The following is an 18,189-nucleotide window of genomic DNA, read 5'->3' as shown; positions in this document are numbered from 1 at the left end:
ATCCAAGGTTCTTGAAAAAGGGTTGGGTTAAACTGAGATAAGCCCAAGCATAAAAGTTGTTGGGTTCAAAGTCACTAAACCCATATGGCCCAATCTATATGGTATCATCAAAATCCTATAAATACAAAAATAACAATATGTTAAGAAAGAAAAAGGAAAAATTACTCCACTCTAACCATTTCAAAGGGAGCAGAAAGTCAAAGCAATTTGTCAAGATTTAAGAATATAATCATTTTATTCCTAAACATTCATGCCTTGAATATATCATATTAAGTATATCAACGAATGTGACATATTTAACATCTACATATAAGAAACAAAAAACACTATTCTCTTCATCATCTCTCAAATGAATTTCATTTCACTACTTAAATATAGAAATTATAGAAACATCAATTATATGTACAAATAACACTTCTTCTCTGCAGAATTTCATCACGCCGGACTCGTCTCGACTCAACCTTGCACATCTCATTTAATCAGATGCAACAATGAAACTAATAGGAACAGGTAGATTGGTAACAACACCACAGAACTTTTGGATGAGTTGCGGTGGTCATCGGGGTGGTATGGGCGTATAAATGCAGGATTCATCTGCCATATTGTGAGGGAGGCTGTAATATTCGTATCCTTAGCATTGTTGAACACGAAGAGCCGAGCAGCACCGTAGATCGCTTTTGTTGGATAAACTCTTGATGTGATGCAAGTTCTTCCACCTTGAGCAAAACTTTCTACCACTGAATGATCAACCTGAATGGCCAAACACGATTCAATCTCAACTCTATTGAACTTGAATGAAAGAAGGGACTCTTGGAACTTACAAGTATTCTTAAGGAGAACTTTTCATCCTCTAGTACTGGAACATAACTTCCATAAATTGGCTTGAAAACGTCGTTAGCCTCCGAGGATCTGAAGCACCGAAACCTTTTGACTTTAGAGTTCATTCATTATCTCTATTTGGACAAAACTGAAATGGAATAGGACTAGTTGTGTACCTTGATTCATCAGTGCAAAAGAAAGTCTTGAGAGTACCATTTTGGCCTTTTGCAACATAAAAGTAGACTGGAGTATGCTCGCTGAGGCTCTCGTCTGCAAGTACCAAAAGACCAAATGGTCCCAATGCGCCACGGTTAGCTGCTCCACCCCTTGTTTGACAGCTGAATTCTACATCGGTTTCGATTGCCTTTGCGACAGCCTCCTTATCCAACTCGAACTCAGCAAAAATATCTAGCTGGAGAGTTTCACCCTGATAGTTAGCAAGAAAATACATCTATCATATTGGCAATGATTGAAGATGTGTTGCTAAAACAAACCTGAGATGATGAGCCAATTTCAAGGGGTACCACCGATCCTGGCTGGATCACCAAATTGTTGAAGGCATGGCTTCTTTGCCTCAAGCTTTCTATCTCCTCCACTGGCCATTGGAGTAAATGGGTTCCAGTTTTGTTATCAAACAATATAGTTCTTGGAATTCCCTGCCAAAACATCATTGTATTAGAATCTACTAAAGATGAATCCATTAGATAATTTGGGAACTTATAAACGAATCAGCTTACCTGCACTGATGCCCATCCCTTCTGAACATCAGCAAATTCACTGTCAGATTCTCCAATCCAACCCCACAAAACTCTTCTTCCTTTCTTATGGTCAAAGAAAGATTTGGACGCATAGAATATCCCATAATCGTATCTCAAGCCAATCCCAACATCAATCTTGGGATCATCAGGAACCCAAGTAGCAGTCTTCTCATCATATGTTCCAAGTGAATAGTAATCGTGCCGATCATCGTCAAGGCTTGTCTTTACAACATGCTTCACGTCAGGTCCATTAACTGAAGTATCCAACCCAACATTCCCAGCTTTAGATACAGGAAAGAAGTCTAGACATTCCCACATTCCAGTACCAGCAACAGCACAAAGCAGATTGTCCAACAACTGAAAATGTTTGAAGTCCTCAGTATCATACACTAAAGAGATCCCAGTTCGATTGACTTTCGACCCAATCGCTATCCGCCATTTTCCTTCGGATGTGAACCATGCAGTCGTGGGGTCACGGAAGTCTCTGAAATCAATGCCAGGTGGGGGAACAAGAACTGGATTACCAGAGAATTTGACCCAATTGATGAGCAAAGGATCAGACAAGTTGGCTGGATACGCCAGGTTTTGAACTTGGACATGCTCTTTTGTGGAGCCAGTGTAGAGCATCATGATTTGGCCATCAGGAAGAATGGTGGCAGAACCAGTCCAAACTCCATTAATATCATACCATTGGTCTGGAACTAAGGCCAATGGAAGGTGAAACCAATGAATCAAATCTGTTGACACAGCATGCCCCCACACAATGTTTCCCCACACTGCAGCACGTGGATTGTACTGGTAGAAGAAATGGTACCAACCATTGTAATACAAGGGACCTATTGCATTTTAAAGTCTCAATCATTACGCAAAAGGAGAGGCAAACACAATCATTACTCAATTCTGATTGACGAGGCAAAATAAAAATGGCTTACCATTAGGATCTGAGCCAGAAACAAGTAGATTCCCCCAGAAGCACAATCAGAAGTTGCAAAGAACCACAAAACAAAACAAAAACACACATTAAAGAACATGTTACTTGTATATCGGATGAACATTCTTTTCTTGCTTTGAAAAGTCAAAAAGGTAATGAATCACTTTCCAATCCACTTTTTGGATTTTTCTTTCATTTGAAGATTCATAAACGTTCCACCATATCAAACCCACGTAACTATAAACAAGAAAAGATTCAAAGAAAGAGGGAAAGAAGAAGAATACCATTCATCCAATTCTCCTCTGGTTGGAAATGGAATGCGGTTCTCTGCCATGACAACATACTGTTATTCCATGGAAAATAAGCGACATTCTGTCCAATAAAATGCCGGTTGGCCTTTTCCGACACGCCGGCCGACACCCCACGTGACCCCGGACGCAATATCTCCGGCGACTGGGACCTTAAGAACAAAAGTCCTGGCAATGTGGCAACAAAATTCACGTTGGTCTGAACAATAATGGCGACCAATAAGCAAACCAAGAAAAGCCCAGATGAAATCAAGAGGGTCCGCTTAACGGGTCGCCGTTGAAAGGCCGGATATTCAAGGGGATCGCCAGGAAGAGGACTGTAAAAAGGAAGATTTTCCGGTTGATGACCGGAGGCAAAGAAAGCAGGAAAAGGATTAAAATTCACCATATATGAATGGGTATGGTAATGCTTTGAGATTAATCTGAATCACCTGTTGATATTACTCACTTACAAAAGAAAAGAAAAACAAAGGCAATAAAAATGGAAGAAAAACTAAAAATGGAAGGGATTGATTTGAAGGAGAAGGGTATGTTTTTATTTGTTTGGTTGTAGAGAAAGAACAGTGCAGAGAGAAATTAGGCAAAGGGAAAGAAATGTGGGGCTTTGCTTATATACCAAAATGGAAGGAAGAATTTATATGGAAATGTATGTAAAGATGAAAGAGTTGAGTGAAGGAATGGATTTTATGGCAATTTGAACAACAAAAATGTTGTCTTTTTTTCTCAATTCTTGGCTGTCCCAACTTCCTCTTCTTTCCTATAACCATTCTCTGATGAATCACTTCCATGTGAAATTTTCTGTTTGTTTGTTTCTAATAATCACTCTACTCTTTAGTTATGGAAAAGAAGAAAAAAAAAAACACATAAAATTTACAACTTTGTTGTCTTCGAATTACTTTACATTTTCAAAACAAAAATCAGCACTCGAAACAATGAAAAGGAGACGTAAAATAGTGTAACAAACCACCCAAATTTCTATTCTAAATTTTTCTTTTCTTTTTTCTTTTTTGAAGATTCATAATGCATTGATAGTAACTTAGAATAGAGAAAAAAACTCAAGCATAGTATTTCAAACTTCTAAATTAAGGTACCTTGGATGACACAGTTCAGAATTAGTTTTGATTTGATTTCTAGATTTCAAAATGCTACTCTATATCTTTAACTAAATTCTAAGAAGTTACATTTTTACTCTTAGATTTGAAATTGGTTTTTATTTGGTATATAAATTTTAATATTTACCTGTTTACCCTTGATTTCTTTAATTTTAAGTGAGAAAATTGACAAAGAAATAATTTTAATAGATAATTATTTTAAATAACTAGAAGATAACAATATACATTCATATTTTACTATATTTACAAATTTAAACGTGGAAAAGTTGAAAGTTTAAGAATCAAATTCAAGTCAAATTTAAAACATGACGTAAAAATACAAAATCTTGAAACACGGCAACAAACTCTTAAATCAATCCGAAATGTTTGGTTAATAAATTTTGCATCAATTTTCAAAGGGAAAATAAGAGGAAAGAGACAGATGTGTTATGTTGGAAACACATGGAAAGGATATTATATCAAACCATTTACTTTGTTTTTGTTGATTTTTAGGATATTACATATTATATATATTATATAATAACTATGTCTTTAAACTTTTACATATATGATTACAATGAAACTTAACTTAGCTTTAACCGTAATTGAAAAATATTGAAAAATAATATAAAATTTTATAGTTGAAGTTTAGATCATTTATTTTTATAATTGTTGTACTAAAAAATATTTTTACACAAATAAATTATTATAACTAAAGTTATACTCTAAATACTTTTTCATTAATTTAAAATAATTCTTTTGATGGCATGAAAATCACATTTAAGGATTTGAAACTAATCATTAAAAAATAATTACAAAAATATCGGATTTAATAAATCATTAATAAAAATTTGTTTAAATAAATATTTTGTCTAAAATTACTCTCAAATGATTATACGATTTAACGTGGAAGTTGGTATTTGGTTATGGGATGAAAAAGTATGAGTAAAAATTCAATTGGTGTTTCCAATTTCCATGTGCATCACTCAATTGGGTTCTCTAGTATTTGGACTCTCTGACACGTTTCTTGGTCTTTCAAGATGTCCAAAATAATCAAAATAATGTGAACCGCTGCTCTCCTTAGTTACAACTAAGGACAATAGATATTTTAAGTGGAAGAGATCATTTGTTTGATGGAGTTAGATTTTTCAACCAAATTACTATACAAAACCGATTAGGTCGGTTTAGTAAATGTTCAAATCAACCTAAATGTCTGTGATTGATTTAAGTCTTTAAAATATTTTTTTTTGATATTTTTCGATTTGAAACTTTCTCAAGACTGACATTGATCGACTTCGATTTTTTGTCTATGATGGTTCACCCATAATCTCAAGAATATCAGTAACAAATGACAACAATAATGAAGAAGTTAGAAGATCTCAAAATAAGTGAGAAACAACTCGCACGAATCTGATTGTAGACTCAAACGAAATCTACACCATCTAGATTGAAGATTCTCGTGTCAAGAACGTGCTGTCAAAATTTCAGTTTGATCAAACTACAGATCGACTCTCAAACGATTGAAATACTTTGATGTACGAAATGGAATTTAACTCAGTTTTTTCTTTACTGCTACTCAACACTTCCTCGATAATAGATTTGCATGTATAGCTAATAGACTGACTTCTAATGCAAATAGATTTGCATGTATCACTAATAGATTTGTATGGTACGGGAAGGGGCAACTCAGGAAATGTATGAGTGGTTTGATTTTGTTAGGGATTGAGTCATTTTGTGCAACGAGGAGATTTAAATTAAAGTTTGAAACGAGAGTATAATGATTAATATAGTAAATATTAGTGTTCCAAGATTTCATTAAGAATGTATTGTATTTTCAAAATCTAACCATATATGTATTTTAGATAACATACAGTCCATTGTTCAGAGGATTTTCAGGAATTACGTTTACCTATTTTACGGTTAGATATGAGCATTTTATAATTTGAGGGCCAAAACCAAACCTCTAGATATATGGTTTTCATTGGGATGAATGAATTCAATATAGTGTTTCATGAATTTACTTTCGCTTTCAGCATTTTATGAATTCTTTTTCTACTTGGCAAAGGTATGCATATGGTAATCGGCCCGATTCTTTCCCTGCCCAGGTATTGATCAGGATACCTCAAGGTGAGGGTATGTGACCACGACATAATTTATAGTAACCCATAAACTTAAACTTTTTTATCAATCGGTAATATAATATAGTATCAAAGTATAACATTCTATGTGAAAGTAAGCTTGTACATCCAAAATTTGAATGATAGTGTTTAATCCATTTTAGAAAAAAAAAATTAATGTATTTAGAAATCATTAGATATAGTTTTTCAAACAAAGTTTATTTTAAATAGTTTTTATAAAAAAGAGTATAAATAGAAACAATTTTTTAAAGGGAAAGAAACACTTTTTTTTCCACAGATTAATCCAAACATACCAATGGGAAATTTAAAATAACATCCTAGAGTGGGTAGCCACTTTCAATAATTTCTTCAAAACAGAAAGTTGAAACGAAAGATTATACAACATACACTTTCTATCATTAAGTGGAACCAGAAAAGCAGGAGTTATAGAACAGAATTTATTAGAGTATTCAGACACAAACCACTCACCAGCTCTTATTCATGAAAAAGCAACATTTTTGTAAATACCAAAGGCCAAGGGTTTCATACATTTGGGGGTGGCCAAATCTTCTCGAAAAGTTCCTCAACTCGCTTTGTTTGGTCAGCATAACCTTCCAATCCATTAGCAAGCAGCTGCAAAGCTGCAGGCCCCATTCCTGATGCAAGGCTTAATTGGTCCCATTTTTTTACCTGAAAAAAATATTAATTTTCCAATTATACATACCCATTTGATGAATTTTGTAAGAGTTTTCCAAACTTGGAAGTTAGTAACTGATGCCTTCAGATCAAACACCATCATTATAGATTTCATTTCACACAAACACTCTTCAAAGTTCTACCTCTTCCATAGGATATAACACTTCTTGACAAAAATAAACAAAGTTGAACAAGGCAATTTCTTGACATTCTTATTGTAAAAAGCCTACTGTGCGAGTATAATTGAAGTTCAAGGAAAGAAAATGGACCTCGTCCTCACTGAAAATGTAATTAGCTGCAGACTGTGGAGAGAGTTTCCTAATAAAAGAGTACTTATCATCCGGAGTGGTAACTGATTCTTTAAGGGACTGCAATACCTTCAATGGAGCAATGATGTAATCCACGCTGAAGGAAGAAGAAAATGGTGATGTTAGCAGTAAACGTATTTAGAAAAGTATGACAATTTCACGAATTTTCAGTGATGCGATCATATGATTTACCCCAGAAGACTGAATAAATCTTGCTTATTTCTAACTGCTGCTGCCATCAACTTTGATCTGTATCCATATTTGTGAATGTAGTTGTAAGCCTTTGTCACCTGCAATAATGAATGGGCCATTGTATTAGCATTCTTTGTACCGTTCTATTCAATTTCTTGACTCAGTAAAAAGATGCTGAACAGATTTGAGAAATCTCAAAATAGCTTTCCGATAGAGAACTCCAATTACCACCTTAATGTCACAAAACTATGGCCTTAATGTCACAAATGACAAAACAGTGGTAAGTGGAACTGTAGATATATTGTACTCAACAATTTGTCTGCTTGACATTCTAGAATGAAGTGACGCTTGGGCGTAGAGAAAATAATTGGATAAAATGGACAATAATTTTTCAGCTGAACATCATTATCCAAAGTCCACTAACCAAAGCCAGCCCAGGATCCTCTCCTCTTTTAAGTGCAGCTTCTATTTCAGGGTCACCAGAGTGATTCCGAGCCCAATCCTGAAGGGTAGTTATGTGTATCAGCAAGGTAAATAAAATGTTTCCGAGTAACATCATGAATTCAACAAGATAATTTAAGTGTTTCTGATTAGTATTAGAAAGAGGTGAGAAAATTACACGTAGACGACCAACAAAAATCTGAATGACAGAGGCACCAGCTTGAGCTGCAGCTGCTGCTTGGGCAAAGCTGTAGAAACATGAAAAGACCGTCAATAAAATATGAGGGCTAAAAATGAATACAATAAGGAAATTGGTTGACTCCTATTTTTTCTAGTGTGATAGGCACTGGCAAGCCGATGGCCTTTGCAATAGACCACATATTCTAACTGATTTTATCATATTCTAAAAATCTTCTTGATTTTGTTTCATCATAATTATATTGCACAACATTGGTTTGACAACAGGGAATTTCCAGGAACTAAGATTAATGAATAATGAGGGATAATTAGACATAAAGCCTATAACCATTTGAGTTATATTAACTATGCTCTTGCACACAACTGGCAGATCAGACAATTAGCCATAAACAATGTCTTCCTTCATGGCATTCTAACAGAGGAAGTGTACATGGAACAACCCGCAGGCTTCACTGTTGAAAGTAACTCGCGGAAACTACTAGTGTGCAAACTAAAGAAAACCTTATATGGCTTGAACAAGCCCCAAGGGCATGGTTTGACAAATTCAAAACCTTCTTGTTATCCCAAGGTTTCACAAACTCAAAAGCTGATTGTTCACTTTTTATGAAACTAACAAATCACTCCTCATGTTACATTTTGATATATGTAGATGACATCATCGTAATTGGTTCCTCAAGACGTGACATTGACAAACTGATCTCACGAATGAATGCCACTTTCTCCTTGAAAGACCTTGGGAAGCTAAGCTACTTCTTGGGAATAGAAGTTTCTTATCCACAATCTAGTGTACTATTCTTATCCCAAGAAAAATACATCGCAGAAATTCTACAAAGAACAAAGATGCCTGATGCAAATCCTATTACAACCCCACATATACAGTAGTATTGTAGGAGCACTGCAATATGTAACAATCATAAGACCTGAAATAGCTTACTTAGGGAATCGTGTTTGTCAATTTATGCACAGTCCAAAATTATCACACTGGCAAGCAGTGAAAAGAATCCTTCAATACCTCAAAGGAACATTGAAATATGGGCTGTTACTAAAGAAACCTACCAACTTTACAGTTTAGGCCTTTGTTGATCCCGACTGGGCATCGGACCCTGATGACAGACACTCAACATCTGGAATATGTGTGTATTTTTGTGGAAATTTAATCACTTGGGGATCTAAACAGCAGCATACTGTGTCTAGATCAAGCACTGAAGCAGAATTTCGCTGCCTTGCAAATGCAGCCACTGAACTTGTATGGCTAGCCTCCCTCTTCAAAGAACTGAAGATCCTTCTACCAAAACCACCAATACTGTGGTGTGACAATCTTGGAGCTGTTCACGTAAGCGCAAATCCAATACTACACTCAAGAACAAAACATGTAGAGCTAGACATCTATTTTGTAAGAGACCTTGTTCTACAACAGAAAATTACAGTTCAACACCTTCCAGCAACAGCTCAGGTTGCAGATATACTAACCAAGCCACTATCTGCACATTCCTTCATCCCACTTTGAGCAATGTTACACATGCTGCAGACATAGGCTTGAGGGGGGATATTAAGGCTGCCCACTAAGAAAACCCAGAAAACTATTACTAAACAGTTTAACTGTTAAATTTCAGTTTAGCAGTTATACAATTTTTCTGTTTAGCTGTTATACTGTTTTTCTGTTTAGTTGTTATACAGTTTTTTCTGTTAGAAGTTTTTCTGTTTCTCTCATCTATACATTTCCCATTATAAAAGGAAATGCCATGTATCTAAATAATTCGTTCAGAAAATTCATTCAAACCTTCCACTCTCTGTATTTCCTATTCTTCTGCTGCTGTCCATTTAATTATCAGTTGGACAGGACAGCACCATGGTAATACTTATTTTATTTTATACAATGCAATCGGTTAGTCCATACAGAGAGAGAGCGAACAATATACAATCTCCATGTTTTAGCTTGAGGAATGAAATTTAGTCCGTGAACCTTTAAACTTATGTTAAAAACATGTCAAATAAGTCCCTATTCTTTCAATTTCATGTCTAAAAGGTCTCTAAGCTTAAAAATGTTGAATAAGTCCTTTAACTTTTAATTTTCTGTCTGATAGATCCCTAAAATATTCAAAAAAAAAAATTAAACGATATATCAAATATAAAGTTATATTATATGTGTAATAGGACCCTAAACTTGCAATTTAGTGTCTAACATATTTCCAAAGTAAAGCACAAAATAGGTCCTTGAGCAAGGAGGTTAGACTACCTATATACAAAAGTCAAATGTGTCTGTATTCCCTCTGATTCCAACAATCTTGAGGCCTCAATACCCTAATATCGTAATTGTTGGTTTGCTGATCAGTACCTTGACCCCAGATCCATAAAATAAAATTCAATCAACAAGACAGACTGTTCTGCCCATAAGTCAGAATTCACCTGCCAAGTTGCCGGAATTTTGAACAACAACCGCTCAGGAGGAACATTGATTTCATTGTACAATTTCAGCAGGTCATGCACCTTTGATCCACAAACAAAAAACTATAAGATTTCTAGGTTTCACAAGTGAAACATCCAACATCTGCATATGATTTATACATCCCTGTAAACTAAACACACAAACATACCAATTGTACTAAATGGGTAGAATTATTATGCAATATGAACTCTGATGAATTGAAGAATCTCTAGTTGGAATGCTAAAATCGATATTGAAGCATTTAGATCATCCCAAAGGAAATCATTATTGAAACAGAACAAATATAAAAGATTGAAAAAAACTAGAGGTTTCCCCAAATGAAAAAGAAATAGTTCCAAAAGATCACACAAGCTAGGAAAATAAGGCTAGATCCGACATGATTGAAGTTATCTAATGATTTACAAGGATGAGACTTCAAGAAGGCTAAACCTTTCTGATAATGCCATGCGTATCATACGCAACACGCGCATCCACCTCAGTTGAAACACGTCCAGGAACTAGTTTTGCCAAATCACCACCAACATTTACTAGAGCCTGCAAATCGAGACCCAACTTACCATTTATTGATCTCTTCAAAATAGTTAAAGATTTCCAACAAACAAGGTAAAATGAAAATAACAACCTTGTTAAAAATACAGGAATATTTCAATTCGGGGTTGTCTAGCCCAAAACATTGAGAATCGGCCAACGCCATATCAACCGCATTCTGTAGAATGTCAGAAAATTCACATTTGAATTGCAACACCATAACAATAAATATACCAAATAGGGAAGCTTTCCTTTCCATTTTGTAACTATTATCTAAAACAATTTAAAAAAACACTGAATCGCCTACTCTAAATATGGTATCAGGAAGGCCACATATGCCCAGAAGGAGAGAAGAGCTAACAGTAGCAGCAGTAGGAGGAAACCTGCAGTTCCAGATAGAAATATAATCTCACTATTCCAAAGAAGCACATCCAGCTAGATTTAAAACAAATGATAAGAATGTAATTAGAGGGTTGATATTATACCTCTCGAAATCGTCAAAAACGACGGTGTCAGGAACGATCTGACTGAAGCTAGAAACAGCGTCTAACTCAGATGTCAACCCTGAAAACAAGAACATGCGGAGGTAAAAAAAACAGTACGTTGTTGAGCTGAAAATGACGGGAAAAGGGGGTAAAGAGAGAAAAAAACCAGTGTCGAGGGAAGAGGAGAAGCCGGAGGAAGCAGAAGTTAAAGGAAGAGATGTAGGGGAATGGGAAATTAGAATGGAGGGTGTGAATAATCCAGCTGAGAACCCCAATTTTCTCTGATGAGGAAAGATTTGAAGGATTGAATCAGTCACCAATATCATAATAGGATTATCGTAAATGTAAAAAGAAAGAAAAAGGGAAATTCACCTGAAGGAAGGAAGAGGAGGAGGGCGACGGCGACAGCGACGGGGGAATGGTCGCAGATGGCGGAGATTGCAAAGAGAATGACATTTTGGAATTGGAAATGGGAGTGAGTGAGTGAGTGAAAGACCGTTAATTGAGATTGAGATGAAATAAATATTCTCTCTATTTCACTTCATTACTCTAAAACTGCCGGTTTTATTGTTATCTTCATCAAACAAAATATATCTATTAGATTCATTGTTGATAGAAGTAGAAGTAGAAGTCTTTATGACAAAATCTAAAATTTTGTAATATCTTATCAATATTATTATTTACTATATCTTTTTTTAAAAAAACAAAAATTAATATTCAATCTCAAATTTAGAGTTTAAAAAAATCTTTGAAAAATTATGTTTATTTTCATATAAATCAGTATTTATAAACCAACACACTTTGTATATTATTATTCGTGTATTAGAGTAATATGATAAACATATGTAGTCCATTTTGGTCTAACTGATATTTTGCTATATTTATAAATATTTTCAAAAGTTTTTGTCGTTAAAATATAATTAATTTCTATTAAATATCAAATTAAATTATATTCGAATGAGAAATTAAATTTTCAATTTTTCACCTAAACTTATTAAAATATAAAATATAGTATTAAAAATTCAAAATCTATTCGACGTAGAAATAGCATATTATAAATTTAGTACGAACTAATATAAACATTTAAGTATAGATAGATTTTTAACTCTAAAAGAATATGGAAAGTTTCCTTAAAATCTAACTTAAAAAGAGTGACAGTCATGACCACTAGAACAATACCAATAGTCTATAATTTTGATTAAAGAAACAAAAGCCTAAATTTTACTTGTAATTCAAAATAACAAGATATAATAATTTCATTCATAAAGATTAAAGGAACAAAAAGATTATAATATTTCCTAATCAAGATAGATTTGACAAGAACAGAGAGATTGAGAAAAGTGGAAAAAGAGAGGAGGGGATTACATTAAATTAAGCAGCACTCAATTATTTGTGAGTCAGAAAGAAAGAATGAAAGTTCAGTTCTAGTGTTCAAAATCTCTAAAAAGAAAGAAAAACCAAACAAACAAGTAGAAGAAGGCAAGGGGGATTGAATTGTCAAGCTAGTGTCACTGTCATTGCAGCATCCCAAAATCTGCAATAACATATACATTCTCTCTTCTTACTTCTAGTAGAAGATGATCTTTGGGACTTTCAAGTTTCAACCCCATCTAAGAATTGCAGACCCCCAGGTTAGACCTGCCCCGAAACCTGAAGTTGCGATCGTATGCCCTGCCTTCACCTTCCCACTTCGAACTGCTTCGTCCAATGCCAATGGAATGGAAGCTGCACTTGTGTTACCGTAGTTTGCCAGATTCGATATCACACGCTCTGATGGAACCTCTAATCGAGCAGCTACTGCGTCGATGATCCTTTGGTTTGCCTGCATATTTATTAATAAACATTTTAAGTAAATACTTTGTTATTGGATCCCAACACAACTTTTCAAGTCACAGTGGGATTTAGAATTTAGAAGATTATTCAGTTCGGCTGATTTTCCCTGTTTCAATTCAAACTTTAAACTAAAGACGATAAAGAAGTCCCAAAGATACCTGATGTAACAACAACCAATCAATGTTAGATGCATTTAGACCAGCTTGTTGAAGGGCAGCTTCGATTGACTGTGGCACACAGCGAACAGCAAATCGAAACACCTCCTTGCCATTCATATGAATACAAGAATAGGTGACATTTTTGGGAGGAAAACCAGCCACAAAGCCGTTAGAACCCAAACTTTTATCAGTTTCCTTTTCCTTGATCCCAGCATTCAAATGCCTGTTCCAGACTTACGTTTCTAATCATACACCTCACGAAACCATAAAATGGAACAAGGAAAAATATCAGAAAAGCACACCTTTGGCCATCCCCATCACTGTGCAAGTCAAAACCAAATAAACCATCATCCTCAGTATCACATGCCTGAAACCAAATAAATTGTTGAAAGAAATTCTTAAGTAATTCCACTTGTTTCATAGGAAACAAACGTTAGCAATAAGATGTAACATACTAGATATATCAAAATCTTATTACAAAACGGTTTCTGTTGTATACCGTCCTCACTATAGAACTTATACCTGCAGTAGTACAGCACCAGCAGCATCTCCGAAAAGAATGCAGGATGCTCTATCAGACCAGTCAACATAGCGAGAAAGAGCATCAGCACCAATGACAAGAACATTAGAAAACCCACCTCCTGCAGTTATAGGTAAGGTAGTTTATTGCTTTAAAACCCAAGGGGAAAATTGATCTAAGCAAGAGGACTAAAACCAAGACTCTTTACCCCTTATGTGACAAGCAGCAGATACTAAACCCAGTAGAAATCCACTACATGCAGCTGTTATATCATAAGACAAAGGATTTCTTTTACAACCAAGAGCTTTTTGGACCTGGGATGCAGTGAAGGACAATTAGAAAAGCATGTAATTTAGATAAATCCAGTAATATTCTAAGAAAAGTCAATCAAAGGGGAAGTTTGCTAAAATAGAACAATTCCAAAATACGTGTCTTTGGTAAAGTACAAACATGGTTGATTGGCAAACATGGTTGGGGGATAGTTAATGCATATCTTCTTTTTTTCTTGTTTGTAGCTTTCTGGGGGATAGACTGCTCAGCATGTTTGGTGTTGCCTAATAAAGCTCCGGATCCCTTCCATCAACTCATCACTTACATAAACTAAGTTGAAGAGGTACAACCTAAATTCAACCTAGAAGTTAAGTTTGTTTTGAGCCAAATATTACATTCTTATTTCAACTTGTGATACAAATATATAAGCAAAGCACGAGAGAAGTCGGTGAAATTCACAACAAATTTCACCATCCAAATTAGTTGTGTGAACATTGATAGGGAAAGAACACCTTAAACAAGCTTCAAGGCAAAGAAGATATACAAGAATCATGTAACATGTAAATCTTCTTCAATAGTAGCTCAATAGCTATGCAAACAGGAACCAGGGACAAAATCCTCAAAATAGAAAGGAATCAGTGGATTTAGTTTTCTTATTTTTGCATGAGTTTTCAAGCTTGCTTGTGCGTATCTCCACTAATCTTATGGGACAATCAATAGACTCCCCTACATTTTGTTGATAAAGGAAACTTGATTTTAAATCTTTAGTTAGTGGCTATCATAGTTTGAAACTATCCCCTCCAAGCTCATTTTTTCTCATTGCCCCAACTACCTCCAAGTCAACCTGTGGTGGTTAGAAGAAGCAGTGGATTTTTATGAATGGAAACAGCTATATAACCGCCCTAATTAGGTGACATAGTAGAATGGGGAGAAAAAGAATGATTCTCACACTCCATATCCCCACAAAAAAACATTAACGGAACTTTCCAGAATCCAGAGAACCAAGCACCACATGTAATTCAGTTATGAACTTATGTCTCCTACTTCATATCAATTATTACTTAAATATTGGGGTAAATGATCTACGGAACACATACCTGTGGAGCATTGCCAAAAAGATCCTCTGGTGTCGAAGTGCACATTAATACCAAGTCTACATCATCAGGTTCAACTTGAGCCATTTGAAGAGCTCCTCTTGCTGCCTCTGCTGCCAAAGCTGTCAGGCTACTGTCCTTGCCTATGAATCGGAAGAAGAAAGCTTAAGTTTTAAAACCACCATCCAATGAGCATAAAAGGCTACGAACCTTCAAACTAGAAAGCCACAAAGTTGTCGACTTGACATTCTGTTAATTCAAAAGAACTCATGAAAGGCTACTTAGTAAATTAGGATCATCATGAAAGATATAGTGTACAAGGAAATCAAATAAAGAAGTGAAATATTTGGCTCGTAAACTCCATATAGCAAGTTCAAGAGTAACTGTGCTATGGTTACTATCCAGACTCTAAACAACGAGTGAACGAAGTCATGCAATTATGGTAAGTTGTTCATTTGGTTGTAGACTCCTACTGTTGGCTTCATGAGGTAGCACACACCTGCAATCACCCTTCGATTGCGAATACCAGTGCGAACAGATATCCATTCATCATTTGTATCAACCAACTTTGCAAGATCATCATTTGAAATCTGAAGACTTGGTACAGCTGAACCACACCCAACTAGCTTGCAGCCTCTGGTGAGGATCCTGTAAAAGTATATTTTTTTCCATTTTAGCATGACTGTCTGAATCAGCATAAGTTCATATAGTGGGTCACTATCGAAAAGAATTTTGTCCCAAAAAAGAGATCATATAGATGGTAATCTCCTAACTGAAAGTACTATTCTAATTAAATACAAAAAATATCCAATAAAGCCATTTATAACCTTTTATTGATGTAGCAAATGTCTTTATCATAAGATGAAGGCCTGAGCATATCCTTCTAAATTTTATCCCAAGTTAAACGCCAGTTGCAAAAGGACGTAATGGGGAAAAAATGAAGGAATCAAACTAGTTAAATGTCAAATTGTTCTTCCAGAATTTTTTCTTTTCTTTTTTCATATCCATAAAAGTCCAGACCAGCTTTCGCACATTTGAACCATTCTCACAATCTCACTGCAACGTTTCCACGAAAATGTTCTTCCAAAAAATTGAAACAAAAATGTGGACCATCTTTCAAAAATCTAGATAAACAAGATAAACTCTGCTCCGAGCTATCCTCTAAGATGCATGACTATTCTAAGTTGTCTCCTAAGTATCCAGATACTGTAAGAGGTCCAGACAGCTATACACTCTCTATAATCACAAATCTAAATCCAATATACCACACCAACTACCGTCACTGTTCTACCAGCCGAGAAGGTTCAAATAAATTATCAGCTCAAGAGTTTCTGCTAAATTCTAGGTAAATAATGATTTGATTATAGATTTTCTTGCACTAATCCACGCAATTCATTCGTTCGTTCGTTCAAATGAAGTTCCAGTAACAACTCCTAAACAATGCTAGCAATCTCAACCCCCTCAAATGAGCAGGAAACTATGTCGCTCTCAAGAACCATTTCAATCCAGAACAAAACCAATCAAACAATCAAACCAGATAGAAATTGAAGATGAAAAAGAAGATATAGTAATTTACCTGGGCACCCGAGATTCAGAAGGGGAAGCTCCAGAAGAAACCTTCTCTGCGCCGATAGAAGTAGAACAGAATATTACTTTAGGAATTCCATCAGATGATCTAAACCCAGATCGAAAACTGCCTCCTAATGGAAAATTCCTCGTCCTTAGACTCGGGACTGATGTTGCAAAGAAGCCAGATGTATTTGCCATTGTACTAAACACTCAGAACCCACAACACAAAAAACAAAGAGAGACTTGGGAAAGTAACAACAACTTAAAAACAGTGAAAAATGGGGTGAAAACAGCATTCAAACCCAGAACCCATAAGAGGGAAAAGATCGAAATGGCGATTTTCAATGCTTATTCTGCAAAAAATCCTAGAAAAGTCCGAGAAAAAGAAAAGAGAGACAGAGGAGAAAGGGAAAAAAGAGAAAATGGGGGCGATTACTCCAAAACCCAAATAGCGGAAACTCCAATGTTTAGCAAATTCAGCTCAAACAGGAAGGATCAGACATGCATTGCCTTGCCCTTTCCCCCACCAAGATTTGATTTTTCATTTATAAGTCTCTTGTAGTTAGAAGGAAAAAGAGAAACGTATAAATCTTTCTCCTTCAACGCATAAAATAATTTCACCAACACAAATTCAAATTACTTTTAAGTCCCTAATGTTCATGATGTAACTTCCCATTTTCCTTTTCGGTTTTGAAGGCTATAATATGTAAATTTACGATGTAAGGTTGAGAGTTGTTTAGCTACTTTCGTACTTCCGTTTTTCAATTAGTTCCTCCTCCATTTTTCTGTTTCCTATTCAAATTTATTCTCTTTGTTTTATCGTTGAAGAATGAGATAAAATCGAAGTTTTTTTTCGTATGTATTAGCTTTGCTAATCTCAAGTAATCTCGCAAGACAACATGTCTCTCTTTCAATATTTGGATTTTAAGAAAACTCATATAAAACTAATTCGTAGATAGAATGTAATCTTAGATTGAACCCGTGACTAAATTATGAGTATATAAAAAGATGTATAGTGAAAACATTCTTAGATATAAATGTATATAAATTAAAAAAAAAAAAAGATGAAAAACTCAATATTAAAAATATCAAATTTTGAATGCTTAATTTCTATTTTACTTTTCTCAACCAACACTTGTTTTGTGAAGTTAATGCATTAATAATGACTTATTAATGTTATAATAGCGTAGATATATAAAAAGTCATTCTTTATCAATGTTTTGTAAATGAATTATATGAAATATGATGGTCAAAAGATATTATATATATAAATATTAGTCATCTAAAGTCAATAGACTCCTTTGAGTCAAACTATGATTTCATGTAAACCCAATCCTTTATCTCAAGTGGGATTAGTTGTCTTTTTCTTTATTGTTTGTTAATGAATTATTTGAACTTCAACCAATGAATGTAATGAATTTATGTAT

The 18,189-nt window shown here is 34.9% G+C and overlaps 3 protein-coding genes across 3 annotated transcripts; all 3 read right to left on the bottom strand.

The window, feature by feature from the left end:
• Nucleotides 1–178: 178 nt before the first annotated feature.
• On the bottom strand, nt 179–3,314 carry INV1 (acid beta-fructofuranosidase-like). The gene is given in 7 exon segments (NM_001297457.1): nt 179–750; nt 822–909; nt 996–1,231; nt 1,314–1,475; nt 1,557–2,413; nt 2,510–2,518; nt 2,793–3,314. Coding segments are annotated over 7 exon segments (2,043 nt in total). The 5' UTR covers nt 3,205–3,314; the 3' UTR covers nt 179–471.
• A 3,105-nt stretch (nt 3,315–6,419) lies between these two features.
• LOC103482639 (uncharacterized) lies at nt 6,420–11,873 on the bottom strand. Its single transcript, XM_008438903.3, has 13 exons — nt 11,691–11,873; nt 11,485–11,599; nt 11,319–11,397; nt 11,141–11,216; nt 10,928–11,011; nt 10,735–10,839; nt 10,266–10,346; nt 10,096–10,160; nt 7,840–7,909; nt 7,645–7,722; nt 7,221–7,318; nt 6,990–7,125; nt 6,420–6,714 (listed from the first exon to the last, which is right to left on the bottom strand). The coding sequence occupies exons 1-13, from the start codon at nt 11,772–11,774 to the stop codon at nt 6,568–6,570; spliced, it is 1,218 nt and encodes a 405-aa protein (XP_008437125.1). The 5' UTR covers nt 11,775–11,873; the 3' UTR covers nt 6,420–6,567.
• A 776-nt stretch (nt 11,874–12,649) lies between these two features.
• LOC103482638 (3-oxoacyl-[acyl-carrier-protein] synthase 3 A, chloroplastic) lies at nt 12,650–17,341 on the bottom strand. The gene is made up of 8 exons (XM_008438901.3): nt 16,770–17,341; nt 15,693–15,841; nt 15,197–15,336; nt 14,038–14,143; nt 13,832–13,950; nt 13,612–13,676; nt 13,310–13,532; nt 12,650–13,140 (listed from the first exon to the last, which is right to left on the bottom strand). The coding sequence occupies exons 1-8, from the start codon at nt 16,958–16,960 to the stop codon at nt 12,919–12,921; spliced, it is 1,215 nt and encodes a 404-aa protein (XP_008437123.1). The 5' UTR covers nt 16,961–17,341; the 3' UTR covers nt 12,650–12,918.
• Nucleotides 17,342–18,189: the final 848 nt, after the last annotated feature.

The sequence above is a fragment of the Cucumis melo genome, chromosome 9 (genome assembly GCF_025177605.1).
Source record: "Cucumis melo cultivar AY chromosome 9, USDA_Cmelo_AY_1.0, whole genome shotgun sequence".
In the NCBI taxonomy this organism is placed as follows: Eukaryota; Viridiplantae; Streptophyta; class Magnoliopsida; order Cucurbitales; family Cucurbitaceae; genus Cucumis; species Cucumis melo.
This window is presented reverse-complemented; position numbering and strand designations above follow the sequence as displayed.

Coding starts and splice junctions, on each gene's coding strand:
- LOC103482639 (XM_008438903.3), bottom strand. CDS start 11,774: ATGTCATTCTCTTTGCAATCTCCGCCATCTGCGACCATTCCCCCGTCG. Junction 11,600..11,690: donor CCTCCTCTTCCTTCCTTCAG/GTGAATTTCCCT, acceptor TTTCCTCATCAG/AGAAAATTGGGGTTCTCAGC. Junction 7,319..7,644: donor AGGATCCTGGGCTGGCTTTG/GTTAGTGGACTT, acceptor TCATTATTGCAG/GTGACAAAGGCTTACAACTA.
- LOC103482638 (XM_008438901.3), bottom strand. CDS start 16,960: ATGGCAAATACATCTGGCTTCTTTGCAACATCAGTCCCGAGTCTAAGG. Junction 15,337..15,692: donor CAATCGAAGGGTGATTGCAG/GTGTGTGCTACC, acceptor TCCGATTCATAG/GCAAGGACAGTAGCCTGACA. Junction 13,677..13,831: donor CTGGTGCTGTACTACTGCAG/GTATAAGTTCTA, acceptor ATTTGGTTTCAG/GCATGTGATACTGAGGATGA.